Source organism: Aythya ferina (genome assembly GCF_964211825.1).
Source record: "Aythya ferina genome assembly, chromosome: 5".
NCBI lineage: Eukaryota > Metazoa > Chordata > Aves > Anseriformes > Anatidae > Aythya > Aythya ferina.
The window spans coordinates 18715403-18735903 of record NC_140301.1 but is presented as its reverse complement, the minus strand read 5'-3'; the positions used below and the strand labels follow the sequence as shown (position 1 = coordinate 18735903).

The 20501-nt window shown below is 41.4% G+C and overlaps 1 protein-coding gene across 8 annotated transcripts in view; it reads right to left on the bottom strand.

Moving 5' to 3' along the window:
- The window catches only part of CPT1A (carnitine palmitoyltransferase 1A), a 38089-nt gene extending 21332 nt beyond the window's left edge, over window positions 1-16757 (bottom strand). The window contains exons 1-5 of one of the 8 annotated variants that reach the window (XM_084520480.1): window positions 16632-16757; window positions 13447-13635; window positions 4073-4225; window positions 2776-2962; window positions 2210-2381 (exon numbers count right to left, since the gene is read on the bottom strand). In XM_084520480.1, the coding sequence (XP_084376606.1) occupies window positions 2210-2381; window positions 2776-2962; window positions 4073-4100 (387 nt within the window). In that variant the 5' untranslated portion in view covers window positions 4101-4225; window positions 13447-13635; window positions 16632-16757. Of the gene's footprint in view, window positions 1-2209; window positions 2382-2775; window positions 2963-4072; window positions 4226-13446; window positions 13636-15284; window positions 15413-15778; window positions 15986-16631 lie in introns of those variants that run through there. The other 7 variants (XM_084520476.1, XM_084520482.1, XM_084520478.1 and 4 more) reach the window with 7 other exon arrangements.
- Window positions 16758-20501: the final 3744 nt, after the last annotated feature.

Genomic DNA, 20501 nt, shown 5'->3' with positions numbered 1-20501 from the left:
GACTACACAGCACATTGCACACAGTTCAACATACTAAATGGTCTAATAGTCTGAAGACAGAAGAAAACTGAGGATTTCCTTTCACTGTTTAATTGCAAGAACTTGCCCTCTATACCCAAATTACAAACAACTGACAAGGCTAATTATTAAAATATTCACTCCTCTCAATTTCCTTGGTCAGGAGGTTGTTTCAGGCAGCACAGACATTAAGAGTTTCAGTGTTAGCAACAAAGAAGACCTCCCTGCAACAAACGGATCTGTTAGATGTGCCAAAGTGATCAGCCCAATGAAATATGAATTCCTTCATGATGAATGTGCTTCATGATGAGAAATTTAAAGCTGAATGAGAAAAACACTCAGCTTTTCACAGAAAAACCTACTTTCCTTACATGAAGACAATTTTATTCCAGAACTCAGGCAAGGCTGACACTTTCTTCAGACAGAAAGAAAGTACCTGCTCAACTGACAGACAGAAAACATTTCACAGTATTTCTCTTAAACTCAATGAGAATTTAACAGTTTGAGACCATTAAATTGAACTGACAGACACATATCCATAATTACTTCTCTACTTTCATATCCAGACACAGCAAATGATCTCATTCTTGCACATGTTGCATCTGTTCCAAGAATGTTTGTCTTTTGTTATTTTTAAACTGCAACTAATACTTGGAATTTCCCCTCATGCTGATCAGAAAATTTGACTTATTTAGAGGCTGGAATTTTCATCCAGCCTGCAAATCAATTTATACAGTGACTGAATCACAGCTCAAGTTTTCTATCTGCATGACTATTTGAACAGAGAACAATATACCCATGCTAATATTTTCATGCAGTTAATGAGCATGAAAAGCAGCTGAAAAAAAATCAAAAACCCCAAACATACACATAGAAACCTCTCCTGGATGATAAAAATCTAGAAAGCTAAGGTACTTGGTACTTTCATTAGGGAAACCAGTCTTCTCTTTTGTTGGAACTAGCTGAAGAAAAGGTAAGGAATTAAAATAAAGATTCATATTAAGGAGAGATGGGACACTGTTGGGCATATATTTATATAGAGACTTGTTTCTAAAGCATATGTAACGCACAAGAAAATAGAAAAAAATATATGCAACCTATAATATAGGGAAGTATATAAATATAATACACAACAAGGCATGGTAAGTAGCATTACAGTTCACACTATTGAAGGCTGGCATTATAAGCTAAGATTAAGAGCTTTAACACATCTATTTGGTAAGACATGCTGAAAACCCTGACAGTGGGAGCTTCAAGCAACTGACAGAAAGCCTTACCATTCAGAGCCTGTACTGTACAAATTCGAGTCATGAGGCTCTTGACAGTGCTTCCAGGAGAAACTAGTGATTAGAAATTTAATATTCATCTGTTACAAATGAAATTTTATTTTAATCTATATTCTGGATGTTGTTGATTACCTTCCATAATAAATCATTACATATTGTTAAACATAACTGTTAATTTTTGAGGCTAGAGACACTTATTTTATCTTAGTAGAGCACTTTAATTATTTCTACATTAATATTGGAAAGAGAGTTAAAACAACCAAGTCTGAGTAACAAAAGTCGCTTCATTTTTGGAGCACCTATATGTATATTCCCTCACTTGACACTCATCACTGCCTTTCAGGGAGATGACAGCCTCTTAGATCCTTTTCCAAAGCACCTCAATTATCGAGAGGAGCCAAATCACTCAAATCTTGTGTAAATTGTGTGACAAGCTACCTACCTCATGTTTTTGCTCCAACTCTTTTTGGAGTCATACCACTAAAATTGATTGAAGGGACATTTAATGTTATTTTCTTCAAACGTGGGATTAAGTTTGGAATGGATGACTAGAAACACCAACATTCACCTTCAACAAAGTATTAGGGTAGCACTTTGTGGGGAAAACAAGATTTTTTGGTGCCACGTGCCAAGAGAAGTAGGTATTTGAGTCACAGAATCCCAAGACATTGGCAAATTTAGAAGTTATTTTTAAAGTGTTTACTCTTCCTTCTACAAGGCCATACTGAACAGTTTAATTATAGCATCAAGAAGATGATAGTAATTAGAAATATTTAACAGCCTCCCATCTTAGGATACAGAAATGCAAGCGAGAATGAAAAAAACCTACAAAGTTATACTTTTTAGGGCCTTGAAAACAAATCAGATGCACACTAAGATAAAACAGAAAGACAATATATCCTTACCATCCAAAGCTTGGTGCCTGCAGAAAGTTTGCCGTGTTCAGCAAACATCCAACCATGGTAGGAAAGCAGCATTTTGAGAGAGTACCGCATTGTGACAATAAGGGCAACCCAAAGCCCTGTGCCAAAAAGTATTCCACTGACGATGTTCTGTGTTTGATTTGACATATAGCCACTATTTTAAGAAAAAAAGGCAGTATCTGTCAGTTAACAGCAGTTTAAGTTTTAGAGAGAACTTAATATTGCAAACCTAAGTCCCGTGGTACTACAGGCAGACATTACAGAAGCCTGTTTGCCCCTTTTCATTAAACTCCTTTACAAACATCCTCTCATACACGAAGAACAAAGGCAACAGAAGTTACCAACTGTGCTTCCCAAACACTCATAAAACAATGCAGTAATACTGGTACAACAACCTACATGTTTCATACCCTTTTGCTTTAAGATTTATGCTTACTCTATCACAAACATACTGTTCAAAAACTTACACAGTTATATATAAATACTCTTAATCTAAATCCTGTCAAACTGATTTGGTTTAGAGAACAGTAAGTTTTCAGGCTACTTACGTTGTATCAAGGGTTCGGTTGATTTTAGCTATTATTCCTAAAGAAGGATCAATTTTGGCATACATTGTTGACATCACACCCACAACTACAATAAGCCAGCTAGATGGGCTAGCAGGGTAAACACCAGTGATAATTCCATTCTGGAAAGAAAAGCCTTCACATAATTTTTTCATACCAAAGTGGTTGACTTCATATTACCATGGAAAGAAACAAAAATCAACACATTTAAGTCATTTAGTTTTAAACAAGAAGTTAAGATTATCCAGCATTTTCTTACACGTGCTTAACTCATGAGTAAGGAATGGATTTTAGTGAAGTTTAACTGCTACTGAATATTGTCACAACAATACCAATAATTAAAGGAACTTCAAAAGTTTCTTTGCAGATGATACGGACAGTGCTTCAAGTCTTACTAAAAATACTGAAGTCAGCAAACTTCCTTGGAGCAAATGGCACTTCAATAATTCTCACTTAGCTCTGGATCAGGCCTCTCTAAATGAATAAATGGCAGAAAATATTCTACTAAACAATACACTGAAAACTGGAAAATTTCTGTCATGGAAGCAGTCCTCAAAGCTTTAAGAAATCTTTATTAAGACTACTTTAAAATATATAAATTTGAGTGTTAAGAAGATGCTGAAATTAACCAGTAGTTTACCTAGCTTTTTATTAATAAGATAGATACATTTAGGATCCCATGAACAAATAAATTCATAGAAATCTGTATCAAATATCAGTTTCATTTATATCCATAATACAGATCAGAAACATTATTACATAGTATAACTCTTTCAAAAATTACCTGAAGATCTGCCTTGAATATACCCCACATTTTCTGTAATTTGAAAAATTTAATTTTGGTAAAGATGTAAATCAAGAGTACAGTTGTTTGTGTGTTTTTTGTTTTTTTTTTTTTCTTTTTTTAAGCGACATGACTTTTAAAGTCACAATTATATTTTTGACCTGTGCTAAAAGGTTACATAATTACATCATCTCTTATGAAGATAAGTAAACTAAAACTACTATTAATTTCTACACCTGCTTTGTCTTGCTTTCCACAGAACAGATCAAAAAGATGTATCCTTGCAGTCTTGACACTGTCATTTTAGCACAGCATCAGCCAGTGCTACCTTCCTTACTATCTCTTGTTAACTAAAATCCATACAAGTCATTCACAATAAGGAACTTTATTTGCCACAGAGGCATAAAAATTAAGTTGTGCTTAAACAAAACTTCGATAAATCTATGAAACACTGAATAACCTTCACATTTAGTAGGCTTGACTAATTTTAAGTACCTTGAATCTGATGAACTTTTTCTTCCATGAATGGACACCAGACAGATAAATTTGTTTGAGTGCCTCATGGCTCATCCGCAGGTCGATCCCATCTGGAGTTACTGTAAATTGAAATGCTACCGCTTGATGGGCTTCCGCCATTTTTGAAGAGTTCTGTCAAAAAAAAAAAAATGATTAAAAAAATTAGACTTTGTTCGAAGGTACTGGGAACTAGCCCATTTCTGTCAAGAAGTCTTGTCCACAGTCATTTTGGAAAACATTTCAAAGTATGACAAATTTACACATAGAACTTCCCTCTTCTTCACAGGCTATGCTTGCACTTCATTCTGAGCCTTCGGTATGTTAATTAAGGTACTACTTCTAACCACAGCTGCTGAAAATGGAGACAAAACACTCATATATAATTTCAGCGTTTTGGCAGGCCTTCAGTAAGCTGAATATCGTGCATACACATAATATATAAATCCCCAGCACAGAGCAGGAAGTTAAAGATATAATATTTAGAAGAAGTGTATTGCAGGTAAGTAGCACCTCATTCTGCTATAATAAAGGGATTTTTTTTCTTCCATAATTTTAGAAACAAAAGGTATTTAAAGTCTTCAACTCAGCTAGCAAAACAAAGCAGCTTTGGGCCATGCCTTCTTCTGAAATAGTCTCCTTCCCTGACTTTTAAGCTGAGAGGTCAAAACAATACGACAGCACAGCCCCAGTTCTCACCAGCAAATAAATGCAAAAATTAAAGCCAAGCAGGGAAAAAAAACACAACTATCAGAAAAGTAACCTTCATATAAACAAATCTGAAATTAAGTAAAGAGGAAATTTAATTGAACTAATTATGCCAACATAACAAATCAACAATAACACAAGTACAGAAGAAAGACCATCATAACGGGCAGGCATACCAGGCTAAAATAAAATCCACCAGCAGTTAGAATAGAAACCCAACTGAGATCCAGTTCACATACATGTCTTAACTCTCTCTGAGGATACTGTCAATTTGAATTGAACTTTTAAGTTGTTCTTTATCAACTTATCTTCATAGCTTCTTTCTTTCCATAAGCAGCATTTCCACACAGATACCCTGGAAGTTACCCCTACTCATCACCACAGTAATGTTGTTTGAGCATCTACAATCATAGATGGTCTACAAAACACAGATTTTTCTAGGCAGGCTCTATGAATAGCATTGAAGTTGTTTAGTCCATATATTCCTGAGGAGACCACTGTGATAACAAAGTCTGTTGTACACACGCATTTATTAGCTTACCAGAAATTCTGTGCATAAACTTAAAACCATCATCCCCTTAGAAGTACAGCAAGGAGGTAAAGGAATCCGTATTCCCATTTGTAGGTCAGGATTCAAGGGCAGGTTTTAACTTCACATTTTACTGGTACAAAATACAATGTAATCAACACTAAGCGCTCTAAAGTAGCACTGGCATTTGTCTTTAAACAGAAAAGTACAACTGCTTCATACCTTTTGAATCCTAAATGCTTAAATTTACATTTCTTCCACAAATCTGAAGCTTAAACTGCTTAGCAAAACTTAAGTTCTGCTTGACCTTCATCCCTTGTAAAACAGTAAGTCAGAGCTAACCAGTGCAGTTTAGCTGGGCAATTCAAAAGCAGTCTATTATGCTATAATGCTCCTCCTCTTTGCTGGAAATATCCTATAATGTGAAAACCATCTGGAGGACAGAAGGTGTAAAAAGGTCTGTGTATGGTAAGGATTATAAGGGAATGCTACATTAATAACAGGCCTAGGAAATAAATATAGGAAGAGAAGGAGCACTAGGCAGAAGAACAAGATAAGTGCTGTTGCCCAATATCTAGTAAGGCAGTTGACCAACAAGTAGTGACTGCAATATATGTAAAGTACCTGTCCCTCAGCCAGCCTCTAATGATCCGCCTCTGCAATACAACTGCTCCTACAGCAGCTGATGGTAATTCAGAGATCTCCCAAATCCGTCAGTCACTGCTCAAGTGTTAGAGGCTCAAAATCCTGGTGAATCAGACTTTTGGCTTCCAGAAGAGTAGCTAAAGCTCACAATGCCGTACAGATAGAATGCAGTTGGATCTACGCTTGTACAGCATTTCATTAAGACAATGAAGAAACAAAATCAGCTTTTAACATGAGTCTCAGGACCTTTAAGTCCTGCATGCTGTAGCAACAACTGCAATCTGTAGCACTTCATGACTCAGTCACTAACAACCGCTCATTTGCAAGGGCCGTGCTGTTGGCAAGCATCAGGAAGTCAGTCAGCTGGGTATTCATTCATGTAAACTGTGCATCAGCTCTACATTGAGGCCAAAATTGTGAGAGTGATGAAATAGGCAATAGTAATACATGGCACACCCTGGACACAACAGGGCTCAAAAAAGGAGAGAGCAATCAGAGAATTCATCGTAAGTTTAGTGCTATTATTAAGACCAGGGTTAAAAACAAACAAAAAAAAAAAAACAAAAAAACAAAGAGACACACACACACACCATATCCCTATGTGGAGAATCAGGCCCACAGACTCATTTCGAAAGAGCCATCTGGCTCTCCAGATCACACATAGAATAAGACACTGGCATCCCAGAACATAAAAGTAACAGATGAACTAGTTTCTGTTACTCTTCAAGTCCCCTATGGCTTCTCAACCTGGAAATCCTCCTCCTGGTTTGCGAAGAGAAAGGATTTCAGTAAACCCTCCCTCTGAAGTGCATGTGTTTCTATTGTCCAATGTAGAAAAAGTTATAAATAGCATTCATCAGAAACCGTCAACCTGATATATTAACGACACTAAATTTAGCATGATCATTAAATATGCTTCAATAGGGAAAATATTCCTTATTACCAAATGAAGCAAAAGTGAAAACTAATCCTGAATCAATTAAACAAGCCCTGAAAACAAAGACAGGTTTGGTTATAGGACTGTATTACTTGACCCTGAAAGATATAAAACCAAACGGCTTGTTTCTTTTCATATCCTTTTCCTTTACCGAAGGAAAATAAGTCTTTAAGACTAGTTTGTTTGTTCTGAGTTATGATGGCGAAGTACCAAAGAGACTTCCTGGAGTGCCTTTCTTTGAACACTTCTTTTAGCTCTTAAAGGCCAATTCAATCATAAGCTGCTGTACACTTCCCCTCCTTTGCATTCCTCTGCCATCACGTGCTTGCTCACAAAGTAGGTGAAAGAGCACAGGCTGCAGGAGCATGCGCGAGATTTTAGACTTCACTTACCACTGTTGGTAAGGCAGAGCCCACATCAATCAGCTAGCAAAGACTGAAACAATAACTTCTTTTAACTTCAGGCGTTTTGGTCAGCAAAATATTTCTGTACAGCATATGTTAATTAGCCCTATTCCCAGCAGCGAGCCATAACGAAGAGCTTACGGCCTTAGCAGCTTGGCCAAGTCTTAAAGGAAAAAAAGAGAAAGATGAACACAATTTCTACAAGTAAACTTAAACAGTTATTTTCATACTTTTGAGCGTTCCTTTATAGAATTAACATATCTGACAGACACGTTTGCCCCCTAACTTGGTTCAATTTTATTTTATTGAAGGAGAAAGCTGTTCTCTGCTCTCTTCTGGTTTTAGTTCAATTTGAACGTGCTGTAACAGCTGCAAATGCTTCTCCTCCTCCCTTCTCATACTGCATCTTGAGCCAATCAAAACTTACCACATTATTTTTCCATTGTTATAAACAAAATACTGCTAGGTTGGAAGTCAGATTTTTTGGTCAAGAAAACACAAAACATGCTGTGAGGCTCAAGCCCTGATAGATCTAATGGTCTGAAAATGGTAAAATGTAAAATCTATGTTGGTTTGTCTACTACACATAAAACCTCCTCATTGTGCTGTTTCTGCAATTTCAGGACATTGTCACGACAAAGACCAAGGTTTAACTTTTTAGATTCTCATGCCCACAGTCCTAGTGATTTCAGGGTGAAACCCCCAAACAGCCAGCTTTATATTAGGGCCTACATGTTCCTATTTCCAAGGAGATGTTGGTCTCAGCTCTGGGAAATCTGAAGCTAAAAAAGATCCCATGTCCAGGAAACATTTAGTCAGACATGCAAGAAGACACTTCTGGTTGGTAACCTCTCTGAGAGATACAATACAGAACACAATGTCTAAAAAGACAGTGAAAGAATTTTCATGTGTATCTTAAAAAGCACCAGGCCATCATACAAAAGAGTTAAACGTATTAGTGTGCATTGAACGAAATAAGTTATTAATTCCTGAATCAGATACTTTTGGAAATGCTATTGAGTATAAGCCTTAATATGTTTCTGCAGATTTCATAGGCTTTATATGGATAAAACGAGAGTGTTTAAAAAAAGCTAAGGAAAGCCAGCACCTCCTCATCACAAAAAGCAACTCCTCTCCATATCCATATTGCCTCTAATCTCAGAGCTCATCCTAGCCCCCTGCTCAACTCATACATTTTCTCTAATTCCTACTCCTCTTGCAATAGGGAAAATCCAGCCATCTCTCCTTGGATATAGTCCAGTCACCAGGAAGAGACGTTACTTAAATGCAGTTTTCACATCCACAGATCCTTCTCCTGCAAAGGAAGGAAATTAACAAGTGCAGAGTAAAAACAGAGAAATCTTATTCATACAGCCCTGAACAGCTAAAATCTGGGTGAAAGAATTCTGTGACTCCCACTTCAAGCAATATTAATTTAGTCTGAGGCTCTCTTCATACTATTTTGACATCTACTTGTATATTAGCTTTTATATATGGTGCATATATCTGTCAAGAATCAAACTCAGTTCATCCAACAAATCTCTTCAATGATTCTACTTTGGCAGTCAATGGTTGACTCTTTTCTTGAAGAACAGTGACTGCTGGGAATGCCATCACATACCACCCTGCGCGAGGTTTAATACTACCACAGTTCTCAGACAGACATCTCTGACACCCAAACTGTTGTTCGTTGGTGGTGGGCAGACTTGCAGCATCACATAGCCCTGTGCTAAGAGTTAAAATATGCTACTGGATTCAGCAGAACCTGGAAACCTCACACAGATGCACACATCTCTAAGGAAGAAAAACAATTTGAACTTCCTTCAGGAGATGAGCTTGCCACAGCTTTTAGAAGAAATGGTCATCCAAAAAAAAAAAAAAAAAAAAAATCCCATTTGCATCTTCATTTGTTAACATTATTTTGGTGGTTTAGGATAGATCACTGAATGCCAAGTCTAAGGACAGACTTAATGAATCAGAGCCCTGGGTTAAAACACTAAAACACCTGCACTGTGTTTGTTTTAAAAGACAAATCAAGTATTTTGTCTCTCCCAGTTAAGCTCTAATATATAAATATGCATTTTCGACTTCCTTGGAAAGTCAAAACTATGAGTGCATTTTGTTTATATAAACCAATAATTGCTCGTGACCGAAACTGATCACTTCATACCAGATACTAAAAGTAAGATAATCATGAGCACTGAGGTGCCTAATTCTCTTCCTGGAATATTCCTTATTTCTCTTCAGATTTCTGCCATTGATGTTCCTCTGTCAGTTACACTTACATTAGGCAGCAGGATTTCTTCTTACACAAACATAAAGACATTTTTTGCAAGACTTTAAGTATAGCTGGGCAACAGTCATCAAGGATGTCTTTGCCTATTTGAATTCTGCAGAAGTTCTCAGGTCTTATCAAACTGGCACCCTCTCAGATGTTTAGCAGAAAAAGTAGTATCTTTCCAACCTTTTAAATAAGCATGAAATAAAAAAAAAAAAAAAAAAAAAAAAGAAGGAACCACCATTCAGCAGATGGACATACAGGTGGGAGTGGCTGACAGACCGGGGGTTGTATTGCCACTCAGATGGGCTGAAGAAGTGGGCAGGTTAAAACCTCATTAAGGTCAACAAAGAGAAGTGCAAAGTCCTGCATCACAACCCGGTGCATTACCACACGCTGGAGACCTGCTGGAAATCAACCCTGCGAGTTGCACAAGGAGCCAGCAAGGGGCCCCTTGCAGCAGAGGAGGTTCACAGAGCCCTGGGACGCATCAGGAAGAGCCTTGCCAACAGGTCAAGGGAGGTAATCCTGCCCTCAGGGCCGCTGAGGCCCCATCTGGAATTCTGTTTTAGGCTCCCCAGTACCAGAGATGAAGCTACTGGAGAGAGTAGTAATTAAGTGAAGAGCGATTAAGAGGACTTGAAACACCTCTCCTGTGAAGGCAGGCTGAAAGAGCTACGGCTGTTCAGCCTGGAGAAGAGGCTTGCTCAGGAAGGATCTTATCAAAGGGTATAAATATCGGAAAGGTAGGGTGCAAAGAGGACGGAGGAGGGCTCTTTTCAGCGGTGCCCCGTACCAGAACAAGAGGCACTGGACACGCACTGAAACACAGGAGGGTCCATCTGAATGTGAGGATTTTTTATTTTATAATGTGATGGGGCCCAGCACTACCTATCCAGAAAGACTGTGGAGTCTCTGTCCCTTGGATATTCAAGAGCTATCTGGATATGATTTTGGACAACCAGTTCTAGGTGATCTTGCTTGAGTGGTGGGGCAGCTGGATAAGATGACCTCCAGAGGTCCCTTCCAGCCTCAACCATTCTGGGACTGTTGGTATAAGAGCTAAATAAAACAAAAATCCTGTATTATTTTAGCAAGGGGACACTTGGCATTCAAGGATCTTGAGTCCTGCAATCAGGGAGAAGAAAACAAGTGCTACACACAGAGCAGAATAGAAAAAAGAAGCAATTGCACAAAGTGCCTTACAAACAGCATGCTTTTCTTCTTTAATCTTCCTTTTACATATTTATGTACCAGGCATAACATTTCAGGAAAGAATACATGGAGAGCTGGAAGAATGCCTTCAAAGGCATGGAATGAATGACAAAGTTTAGAATTTCAATGCTGGGTTCAGAAGAAAAAAACCAAAACATCAATACAGAAGAAGAATAAAGTTCTCAGTTGAGCCGTGCAAAGTTCATTATCCCCTTCAAAAAGTCCCTCGGGATGGCCTGAGTGCAACACAAAGCATCCAAACTCCAGCAGTCAGTATCTGTAGATTTACAGTAGAGCCTGCACGTAGACCAAAATTCCCAGTTTATCATTAGTGCTGCTCATGTTGAACATAAAGCTCTGTTTTTGAGAAAGGTTTTGTATTTAACTGCATAGCTACCACAGATTCTTCCTGAATTTTTTTTTTTAAGTAGATCTACTTCAAAAAAAATAAGGCCTGAACAAGAAATCTTAGGCATAAACAATTCAATTGCTTTAAAAGAACAGCACACCTTGGAAGTCAAATTGGGAACAGATGTTTAAGTGGAACAAGTTCTCTGCAACCGACAAAAGAATACCCTTAGTTTGGAGAATAAAAGCAGCTGGATTTTGCAGTAGGATTTGTACATTTGTAGATTTTACATGAACTTTTCAGACAATTCTTCACCTGATTTTTTTAAACATTATTCCAGTAACTTTGTCCTCTCTGAAAGCACCAGTGTGTTAGTATACAAGGTTTATGGACTTACGTAGTCATTTTGAACACTACTACGTGGTTGCATGAAAGCTAGCTAGTCTAGAGCAGGTAGATTTCTGATACAAGTGGTGGGATACAATACTAACTCCTACTACAAAGTGAGCCCTTGGAACTTACTGTTGCATGTATATAGCTAGAGGAAAGGAAAACAGCGACTGGCCCTATCAAACCAAGAGCCTGTGTTCAATAACAAAGCTGATGTGACTTCAGTAAGGCATTTTCACAGTTTGCTACAAGTACAGCAGATTTAGTCACTGAAGTATAGGCTGTACAGCAGTATCCAGCACCGATGCAGTAACTCAGTCAAATCTGCTCTTATGTGAGTGCCTCTGTACCAGTACCTGACACAGCCTATCCTCTAGCATTAGGGCAGAATTTTGGTAGGGCAGGCAGCTAACCAGAGGATGCCAAAGACACTTTTACTCACAAGCATCTGGTGCTCCTGTGATGCACAGCTGAACAAAGCTCAAACCAACACGTAAAGCATCCAGTTCAACAGAAATCCAAACAAAGATCAAAGTTGTCTGAATGTACATGCATTAAAGTTTCCAAAAAGGTCACTACGCCTCCCAAAGGAAACTGTTTTTGATCTATAATTATCTTCAGTAAACAGCATCAAATATACAGCCGAAACATTTAATCGTGACCAAAAAGACATTTGTTTGTTGAATATTTTACTAGCTAATGCCACTTTCTTGCAGTGTAGATTAGAGTTCTGCAAAAATGTAACAAGATAGCTCAGAAAGAGTATAGGGCTTATTCATAAACCATGTGATATTTTGCAAGTAGCTGACTTCTGAACTTGCTGTAAAGATTAACCAACAGTGTTATTCACTTAAGAATCTCTATTTCTAACTAGCTTCCTTGCATACCAATTTTCAGTAATAAAAAATCATGCTTGAGGCTGCTGCCCTAGTCTTACCAACAACTCACCTTACAGTGATTAAGCATACTCTAACGGGTCTACAGACACAAAATCATTAAGAGAAATCTGAGGAGTAAAGCCAAGCCATGCCTTTGCAATAAACAGTCACGAGGATTTAAGTCACTCAATAGGGCATCTCAGGTGAAGCTGGTGACTACAGCATAGAAATAAAACAAACCAAGCAATCACTCCCCTTTAAAATTTGCATTAAATGATGATCGACTGAATGTGATGTTAATCTATAAGTTAAACTGACGGGCTCTCTCATACCTTGTTAGTTGTGACTGAAACAAGCTAAAATCACCTTAAGTCTCCTAGAAGCTGAAGGTGATATTTATTTATGCATGAGTTCTCTCAAAGTTCCCAAAATATGACTAGTAGGCCAATGTGTGAAGTGGCTTAACCAAAGCATCAAAGAGAAAGGAGCTTTTCCCTCACTACCCATTATGAAAGTTTTGCAGGGTGGTTTTTGGTGGTTGTGGGTGGGTTTTTTTGTTGTTTTTTTTTTTTTTTTTTTTTGTTATTGCTAATCATTGGCTCTGATCGCTCTCATCCTCACTTATGGCTGAGGTCCCCTTACACTGCAATGTTTTAAAGAATTACTTACATCTAAAAATGAACAAATGTTATGGTTTAACCCTAGCAGAAGACCTGAGTACACGTGCTTCTACAGGTACAGCAACACTGCAAACCTCACCCATAGCACACTGAAATCAGAACACCTCAGCAGTACTGCCCCACTGACCAAGCTATCAGTTTGTGACCTGTCCAGCATTTTCCAAGATCACTTCTGGGTATAGATTAGCTACTCTCTGCAGGCAACTTCTTTGGAATCTTGGCCCAATTTCTTTATCCCCTTCCCAAGAAGGAAACTGGAATGACAGGCATATGTGAAAGGATGAGATAACAACAAAACACCCACAGACAAACAAACAGACCAATGAATGAAATGTGAACATACCTGAACAGCTCTGTCTGCTTCAAAAAAGGACTTGAAACCTGCTTGTCACACAGAAGTCTTCCGCCCCACAGGCTCACTGCAGCTGGACTCTTGGGTAGGTCAGGACACGCTCAGAGCCAGATTCATTCCAATGCTGTCAGCTGCTAATATCCATTAAGCTACAGCAATGGCAAACAGTTAACTGCAGCTCTGAAACAGAAAGTCAAGAAAAACAGTTTGAACTTTGAGTCACACGCAGCTTTCAATGGCTCAGGACTGGATCAGACTGGAACCATTTAGGGAGAACTGATGCCAAAGGAGAAAATTGTCACAAACAGCAGCTTTGATACAGTGGTTTTTACTACACTGGATGAATACACTGGCCTGATCTGTCTGCATGTAACAGGTCCAAGATGGCAAAGAACCGTGGGATGAACAAAGTTCATCCACTACTCTGCTACCCTCCCGGTTATTTCTGGGGGATGAAATTAGTGGTTGCTGGCTAGCTGCAGTAAGAGAGGTGATCTTGGGTGCCTGACTCCAAGGCTAGTTTCATCTTGCAGTTTAAGACAAGTAAATGCAAGTGTTTGCTTATAGGCTTTAATCTCCCATTACAGTCAAACCAGATACTATCAAGATGTTTTGGAGACACGTTCACAGAACAGATTGCTTTCACTGACACCTCCAGGAGAAAGACCACAGATAGTAAGCTGGCTTCTCACCTAGCAAACAGCCAGGCAAAGACGGGAAAGTATATCAAACAATGCGCTAATTACCAGGCTAATCCCTACAGCTTATGGATCATACAGCCTGTCTCCTCCTCCTGAATAGCATGTTGCTATACAACATGGTTCTGTAATGTACACTCCATCAAAAACAACTACAACAAAAACTCCACTGCTACACTCCACAACTGTAATCAAAACCGAAACTCTTATAGCTGTCATTATTTACAACATTTTCATTACAGGTTTGCACATACTGCACTGTTCCTAGGTATTTTAGATAATTCTAGTCTCCACTGCAATACGTTACACAGTACACATTCCAGCAAGCCACCTCTTCTGACCTTCTCAAAATTCACAATAATCTTGCTGAGTAAGAGATAAGCACACACACACAAAAAAAACACTGAACAGCTACTGTACTACGCAGAAACCTCACTCCCCCCTCAAAAACCTAAGCACTAGGATCTGGTTACTTTAAATACTGCTATAAAAGCCATCACTTAGGCATTTAATTACAGTAGTTGTCTCCCTTCTTTATCCCTTTGCACTAATTAGCTTCTAAGCTCATGCAGTAAAGAATTATGTTTATCCCCTCTGTGGTAACAAACGTTTCTAGAACTGCAGGCCTTTCAGCAGCCCTACAAGATGTCCATCTTCCAGCGTCTCTGAAGTCCAAAAACATGACCACAATGTCAGGTGACCAAGGACAAAATGAAGGAATTACTATCACAGTAGTTCAATGATTATTTACTGTGTAAGGATGAAAGTCTGGAATACCGAAGAGCCACATCTAAGCATATTCCTAATATTTAAGCCAACCATTCAAATTAAAGCTAATCCAGACACAGGAAAGAGGGATGCTTTTCAGCCATATAGCTTGTCTTTCTGGAGTTTGGGACTATGATACAGCACAGTGCAGGGCAAAGTCAGTATCTTCAGAATATATACAAAAAAAAAAAAAAAAAAAAAAAAAGAGAGAGAGAAAAGTGTATTTCCCTTAAATAAAAGCTTCCACTTAGGTCACTTTTTACACAAGACTTTCCAGAACCGGCCACGCACCACGCTGGGGATGCAGCGCTCCGGCCACCCCTGCGTGCAGCCAACGCGAACACCCCTCCTCCACGCACGCACCAGACCTCCAGCCGCTCCACGCGCTGCCGGCTCGATCCGGTTCCCTTTGATCCGGTTCCCCTCGATCCGGTTTGTCCCGACCCACTCCGCTCCGCTCCCCGCCGCAGGGCGCCCGGAGCCCGCACCCTGACCACGCCCCCCCAGTGGGCGGGGCCAAGCCCCGTAACCACACCCACCGCCACCCAGGCCACGCCCCCCGCCCACGTGACCGCTGCCGGGAAGTGGGTGAAAGGTCGCGGCGCCGAGCCCGAGCCAAGGGCTGCCCCGAAGGCAGCGCAGCGCCCTCAGCTCACACGCCTCAGCTGTGGGATGTCACGGTCCTTTTTTAAGCTAGGAGTAGCTTTTCCTTGCAGCAGGATGCTCGGATTGAGGCTGTCGCACCCCCAGAACATCCCCGAGCTCCCAGCAGGTCACGGCTCTGTCGGAGCCTTGTTTCTGTGTGAGCAGGTGAAGCTGCGCTTCTGCGTTAATTAATGGAGAGCCACCTCACTCACCTACAACATCACAGCTCAGTAATTATTAGTTGTATCAACGAACCAAGAGCACGTTCCCGGTGCCTACTGTACAACTCACGTTGGGCTGAGGACACGCGACCGCGTTAGCCGAGCACATGGATCTAGAAACTGAGGAGGGCAGGCAGGAAAATAGAATTGAGAAACCCAGCACAAAACATCTTCCCCAGCCCCACTGCTGCACTCCTACACACGTGATAAGGAAATGAGTAGTCCTCCGTACAGTAATTTCCTCTACGCTGCGGAGTTTCAACACAATCGTCCTTCAAGCGCTGACAAATTGCCAGGTGAGAGGCGCAATGGGCCGCTTCTCTCCATCCCGCTTTGCACTTTTTCCTTTCCCCCCAAAAAAGGCACCTGACGCTGCAGCTCCGCCACCAGCACCACAGCTATAATAAACAACCAAAGTCACGCCTAACGCTGCTTTTTCCCATTGAAAACCCAAGACGCGGCACAAAACCTTCACGGTGCGTAAAAACGCGGCGAGCAACCGGGGACCAGCAGCTGCTGCCAGCCCTCGCCTCTCCCTGCCGCAACGAGCCCAAGCACACCTCAAAAACCACTTTTTTACGGTGACTGCGCTATTTTCGTGCAAGTTTCACAGCTTTTAGCCCCGATGTCACGCAGAGCTCGGCAGCAGGGATAAAAACCCTGGGGGGGGAAGCTTCTGGAGCCCAAACCAGGGGGCAGCAGCCCCACAGGCTCCCCTCAGGTGCCCCCCTCCCCACAACCCCGTCCCCACCGCCGCCTCCCGCACCGGGGACACCTCACGGGGCACGCCGGCGGCTCAGCCCCGCTCCGGGAGGCTCCCCCGGCCCGGCCGGCCGCCACCCACCTGCTGAGGGCCGCCGCCGCCGCTCAGCGGCTCCACCAGGGGCGGCCCGGAGCCGGCCGAGCGCAGGAGACCGGCGCCGGAGCTGGGAGGCGGCCAGGGAGGGAGCGAGCGAAGGAGGGCGGCGGCCGCTCCCCTCACACGCCCCGCCGGAGCCGCGCTTGCCGCCCGCCCCGCCATTGGCTGCCGGTGGGAAAGGGGGCGGGGATTCGCCGGCGGGGCGGAGGAGCGGGAAGGGAGGAGGGCGCTGATAGGTCAGCGGTGGGGGGTGCTGAGGGGTGATTGGTGGGCAGCGCCCAGGGGGGCGGGGTTTGAAGGGGGGGAGTTATGGCGGCCTGAGGGGAGTTGGGGAGGGGGGATGGAGCTGAGGTGGGATGGGGCTGTGGGGGTGAAGGGGAGCGGTGTCAAGGGGCGCACAGGGCTCCTGAGGCATGGAAGTGGCCGCTCCCGGGCGATAAAGCCCCAGGGATTGCGAGGAGAGGCAGTGGGGGTGTAGAGTTGTTGGGATATGGGTGTAAATTGGGGTAATGTAGCACATGGGGGACCTGCGAGGGTGCAACGAATGCAGGGAGGGGGCTGACGAAGGAGGTGCGCTCGGTGCTTCCCAAAAGTAATTGCAGGCTTCCAAAAATGCAAAATCATGGAAGCAATCTAAATAAAAGTGTCAGTCCCAGAGCATGCAAAAGTTGAAATGCTTAAATATTATGCTTGCAATGGGCCAGTCGCCTTTGGGTGTCAAGATCTTGGAGTTTGAATATCTCTGATGCACCTTCTGACTTCAGTATGACAGGTGCAGGAAGTCTCTGTCCTGTCTGAAATGACGTCAGACTACGGTGGTGTCGACACGACAGTTCTGAACTAGGACAATTTGGGATTCATAATCTTTCCCTTGTGGGCAGATCCACCCAACCCCACAGTCCTGCCAGCTGGAATTTCCAGGATGTGCCTGAAGGCTCCAAAGCACACAAACATATGATGAAATCCAGAAGCATGGACACTACAGACTGAGCCTCTCCCACATCCTTAAGATCATGCAACGTCAATAAAACGAAACGCTACTGGTCAGAATTTTCACCTCCAGTGTTCCATGCCTAATGATGTGATTTTAAGATGTTACTACTCCAGGAAGAAGCATAAAGCCCAGAAGAAAACAAGGAGAGGAGGCTTAGGTCTATTAGTATTAGTAAGAGGGGGGGAAAAAAATAAAAATAAATAAATCACCACAAACCCATTTATGCGCCCAAGTTCAGCAGCATCCATGTTTACATGTATTTAGCCATAACAGGTATGGCTAAATAATGTATAATGTAACTTGAAGAGTTAGAAGAAAGTAATTAATAAGTTTTGTCTCTTTGGTGTATGTGTTCTACAAGGAGATTAAAAATAAAAAATCATCTGCATATTTTTCATTATGCACAAAGACAACCTAAAATGTCTTGATGTTTGTTGTTGAATGTTTTTTCTTCCGGGTGCTTTTTACCTTTGAAATATTAAACAAGCAAAAACCACAGATTTACACCAACGCAAGTCTGCTTTCTCTCACTCTACCAGGAGTTTCCTCATATCTTTCTCCCCAGCCAACATGTTCATCTACACGGTAATCAGGAAGGAATCAGTCAGCTGGGAACAGTTGTTGGTGTTGTTTATTTTCTTCTCATGAATTAGGGAACACCCAGATAAACTTGTGATTCTAAGCCCCCTGCAACTAACCTCCATAAGGACATGAAAAGCATTGCATTACATGAGGTTGTGTGATTGTGTCTTAGCCAAACTTGACTTGGCTCTGTTTTGCTGGCAGATGTAAACATAACATTACAGATAGTCCTGTGACTAGTTGCCAGTGGTCCTGCCACTATCACCTAGGTCAGGCTCTATTCACCCATTAACCCAGGTGAAACAAGTCAAATACTTCCTCGAGTAAGATCGTCCTAATCAGAACATGGACCACCTTTTACTGTGGCTACTGCTCCATTCTCTCTGCTAAGTACGCTTTCTCTTCATCTAGGGACATAAGGTGATTCTGCTTCTCATGACTGGAACTGTAGTCAGCTGCAAGCCTGCAATGTGGCCTGGAATTCTAACCTTTCACTGCCCAGCAAAGATAAGTCATTTTTTCCACCGTAATTCACATACTGAATATGTGCTTGGTACTATAAGACCTCCTAGTAATTAATTCTGATTCTTACAATCCAAAGAAATCAAAATAATCAATGACAACTATGCAGACTGAAATAGTTTAAGTGTAGCATTATAGATATGTACCTCTTGAATTAAATCCTTCTGGTCAGCTTACCCCAGTTCTTCAAGATTTCTTCTCTTCTGTACATGCAACATGGCTTCTTTGCAGCAGCTTTTCTTCTCCAGTACTGCTCATTATTTTTGCTTTTGTCTATTTTTGACAGATTTTAATGATGTCACATCACTAAACCTTAAGCCTGGATCATGTTTGGAAGTTGGTTATCCTCAATGGAAACTCGTTATCCTCAACATGATTTTGCATTGTTCTCTTTTGGTGTTTTTATTATTATTACATTGATTCAGTTTCTCAAATAGCTGAAGTCAAGCAATTTTAATATAGACAACCAACTATCTTGAATTGTGTTGAAACTGATTTATTCTGCTTATTGGAATTGAATTGTTCAGGATTTTCAGCACACAATTGTTCGATGTAGTCTTAGTTGCTTCACCAGCTATTGTCCCAGTTTGCTTACTAGTCAGACAGTTTCATTTTAAACATCACCAAGACAGTTTATTTTATTTTCCTTTGTATTATCTCCTGTGATATCTGAACATGAAGGTTTCCGTTTCATAATTAGGACACATAGCCACTGGTAACCCAGCATCCCTCAGCAATTTATCACTGATAATTTGAGTGGCAAAACACATCTGTAGTAAGTGAATTGAAGAACAGCTCCAAAATACACCTTTTGTAGACAGCTAAGTGCACGCATGTTTGTATGCCAGGAGTCAAGGGTGAGAGCAAGGCAGGCAAGGCAGTGCCCTCCCTGACAAGGGCACCATCCCTTGGCACCTGAGCAAGGGGAGCAGAATAGGTCCAGTGTCAGTAAACAGGGTCAGCCGGATCATTTGACACGTCTGCAGCAATGAGGAAGTCCAAGGTTGTCAAGCTGGAAAACTGAGTCAGGGTCAGGGTCCAGATCAACAGGGAGCGTGGCCAGGTGGGGGACTGGCTGCAAGGCCAGGGCATCAAGGACAAAAGCCTCAGCTGAAAAGCTCCTTCCAAGTGAAGCAGGGAGCCCCGCTGAGGCCCTTAGATCCTCCCCTAACAGCTCTTATCAAGGCTAGAAAGCTGCACCCTGTATCTGAGGCCTTGCACCCAAAAGCCACGGAGGCATTGAGGAGCCTGCTCAGGGTCCTGACAGTATACACACATACACATGTGCACACTCACAGAATAGATGCATTTATCTGTAGGAAAAGCGGAGATCTTTACAAAACCCAATAGCCAAAAGGTACAGGATTTTATGTCAAGAATCAAATTTATGTCAAAAATCAAAAAAGAACCATTGCAAAACTGCATTCACCAGTCAGCACATATACTTACTGGTGAAAATCCCTGGATGATTTTGCCTACCAGAAATAATACCCATGCATTGCCACATCCTTCTTTTCTTACATGTTTCAGACCACTCCTGACTCCCAGGCCCTTACTGCTATGAGTCAACCATCTTAGCCACCGTTGTTAATACTGACTAACGCCAAAATGTACCAGCAGAGTAATGGAAAGGAAGACTTTGATCTGGCTTGTTTTTTTCCTTCATTCTTAAATACTTTCTCATGAGGATATAGAAGCAGTCCAATTGATATTTAAACAGAAAAGAGAGTTGTCATGTCTTACCCTGTCTTTTTTTT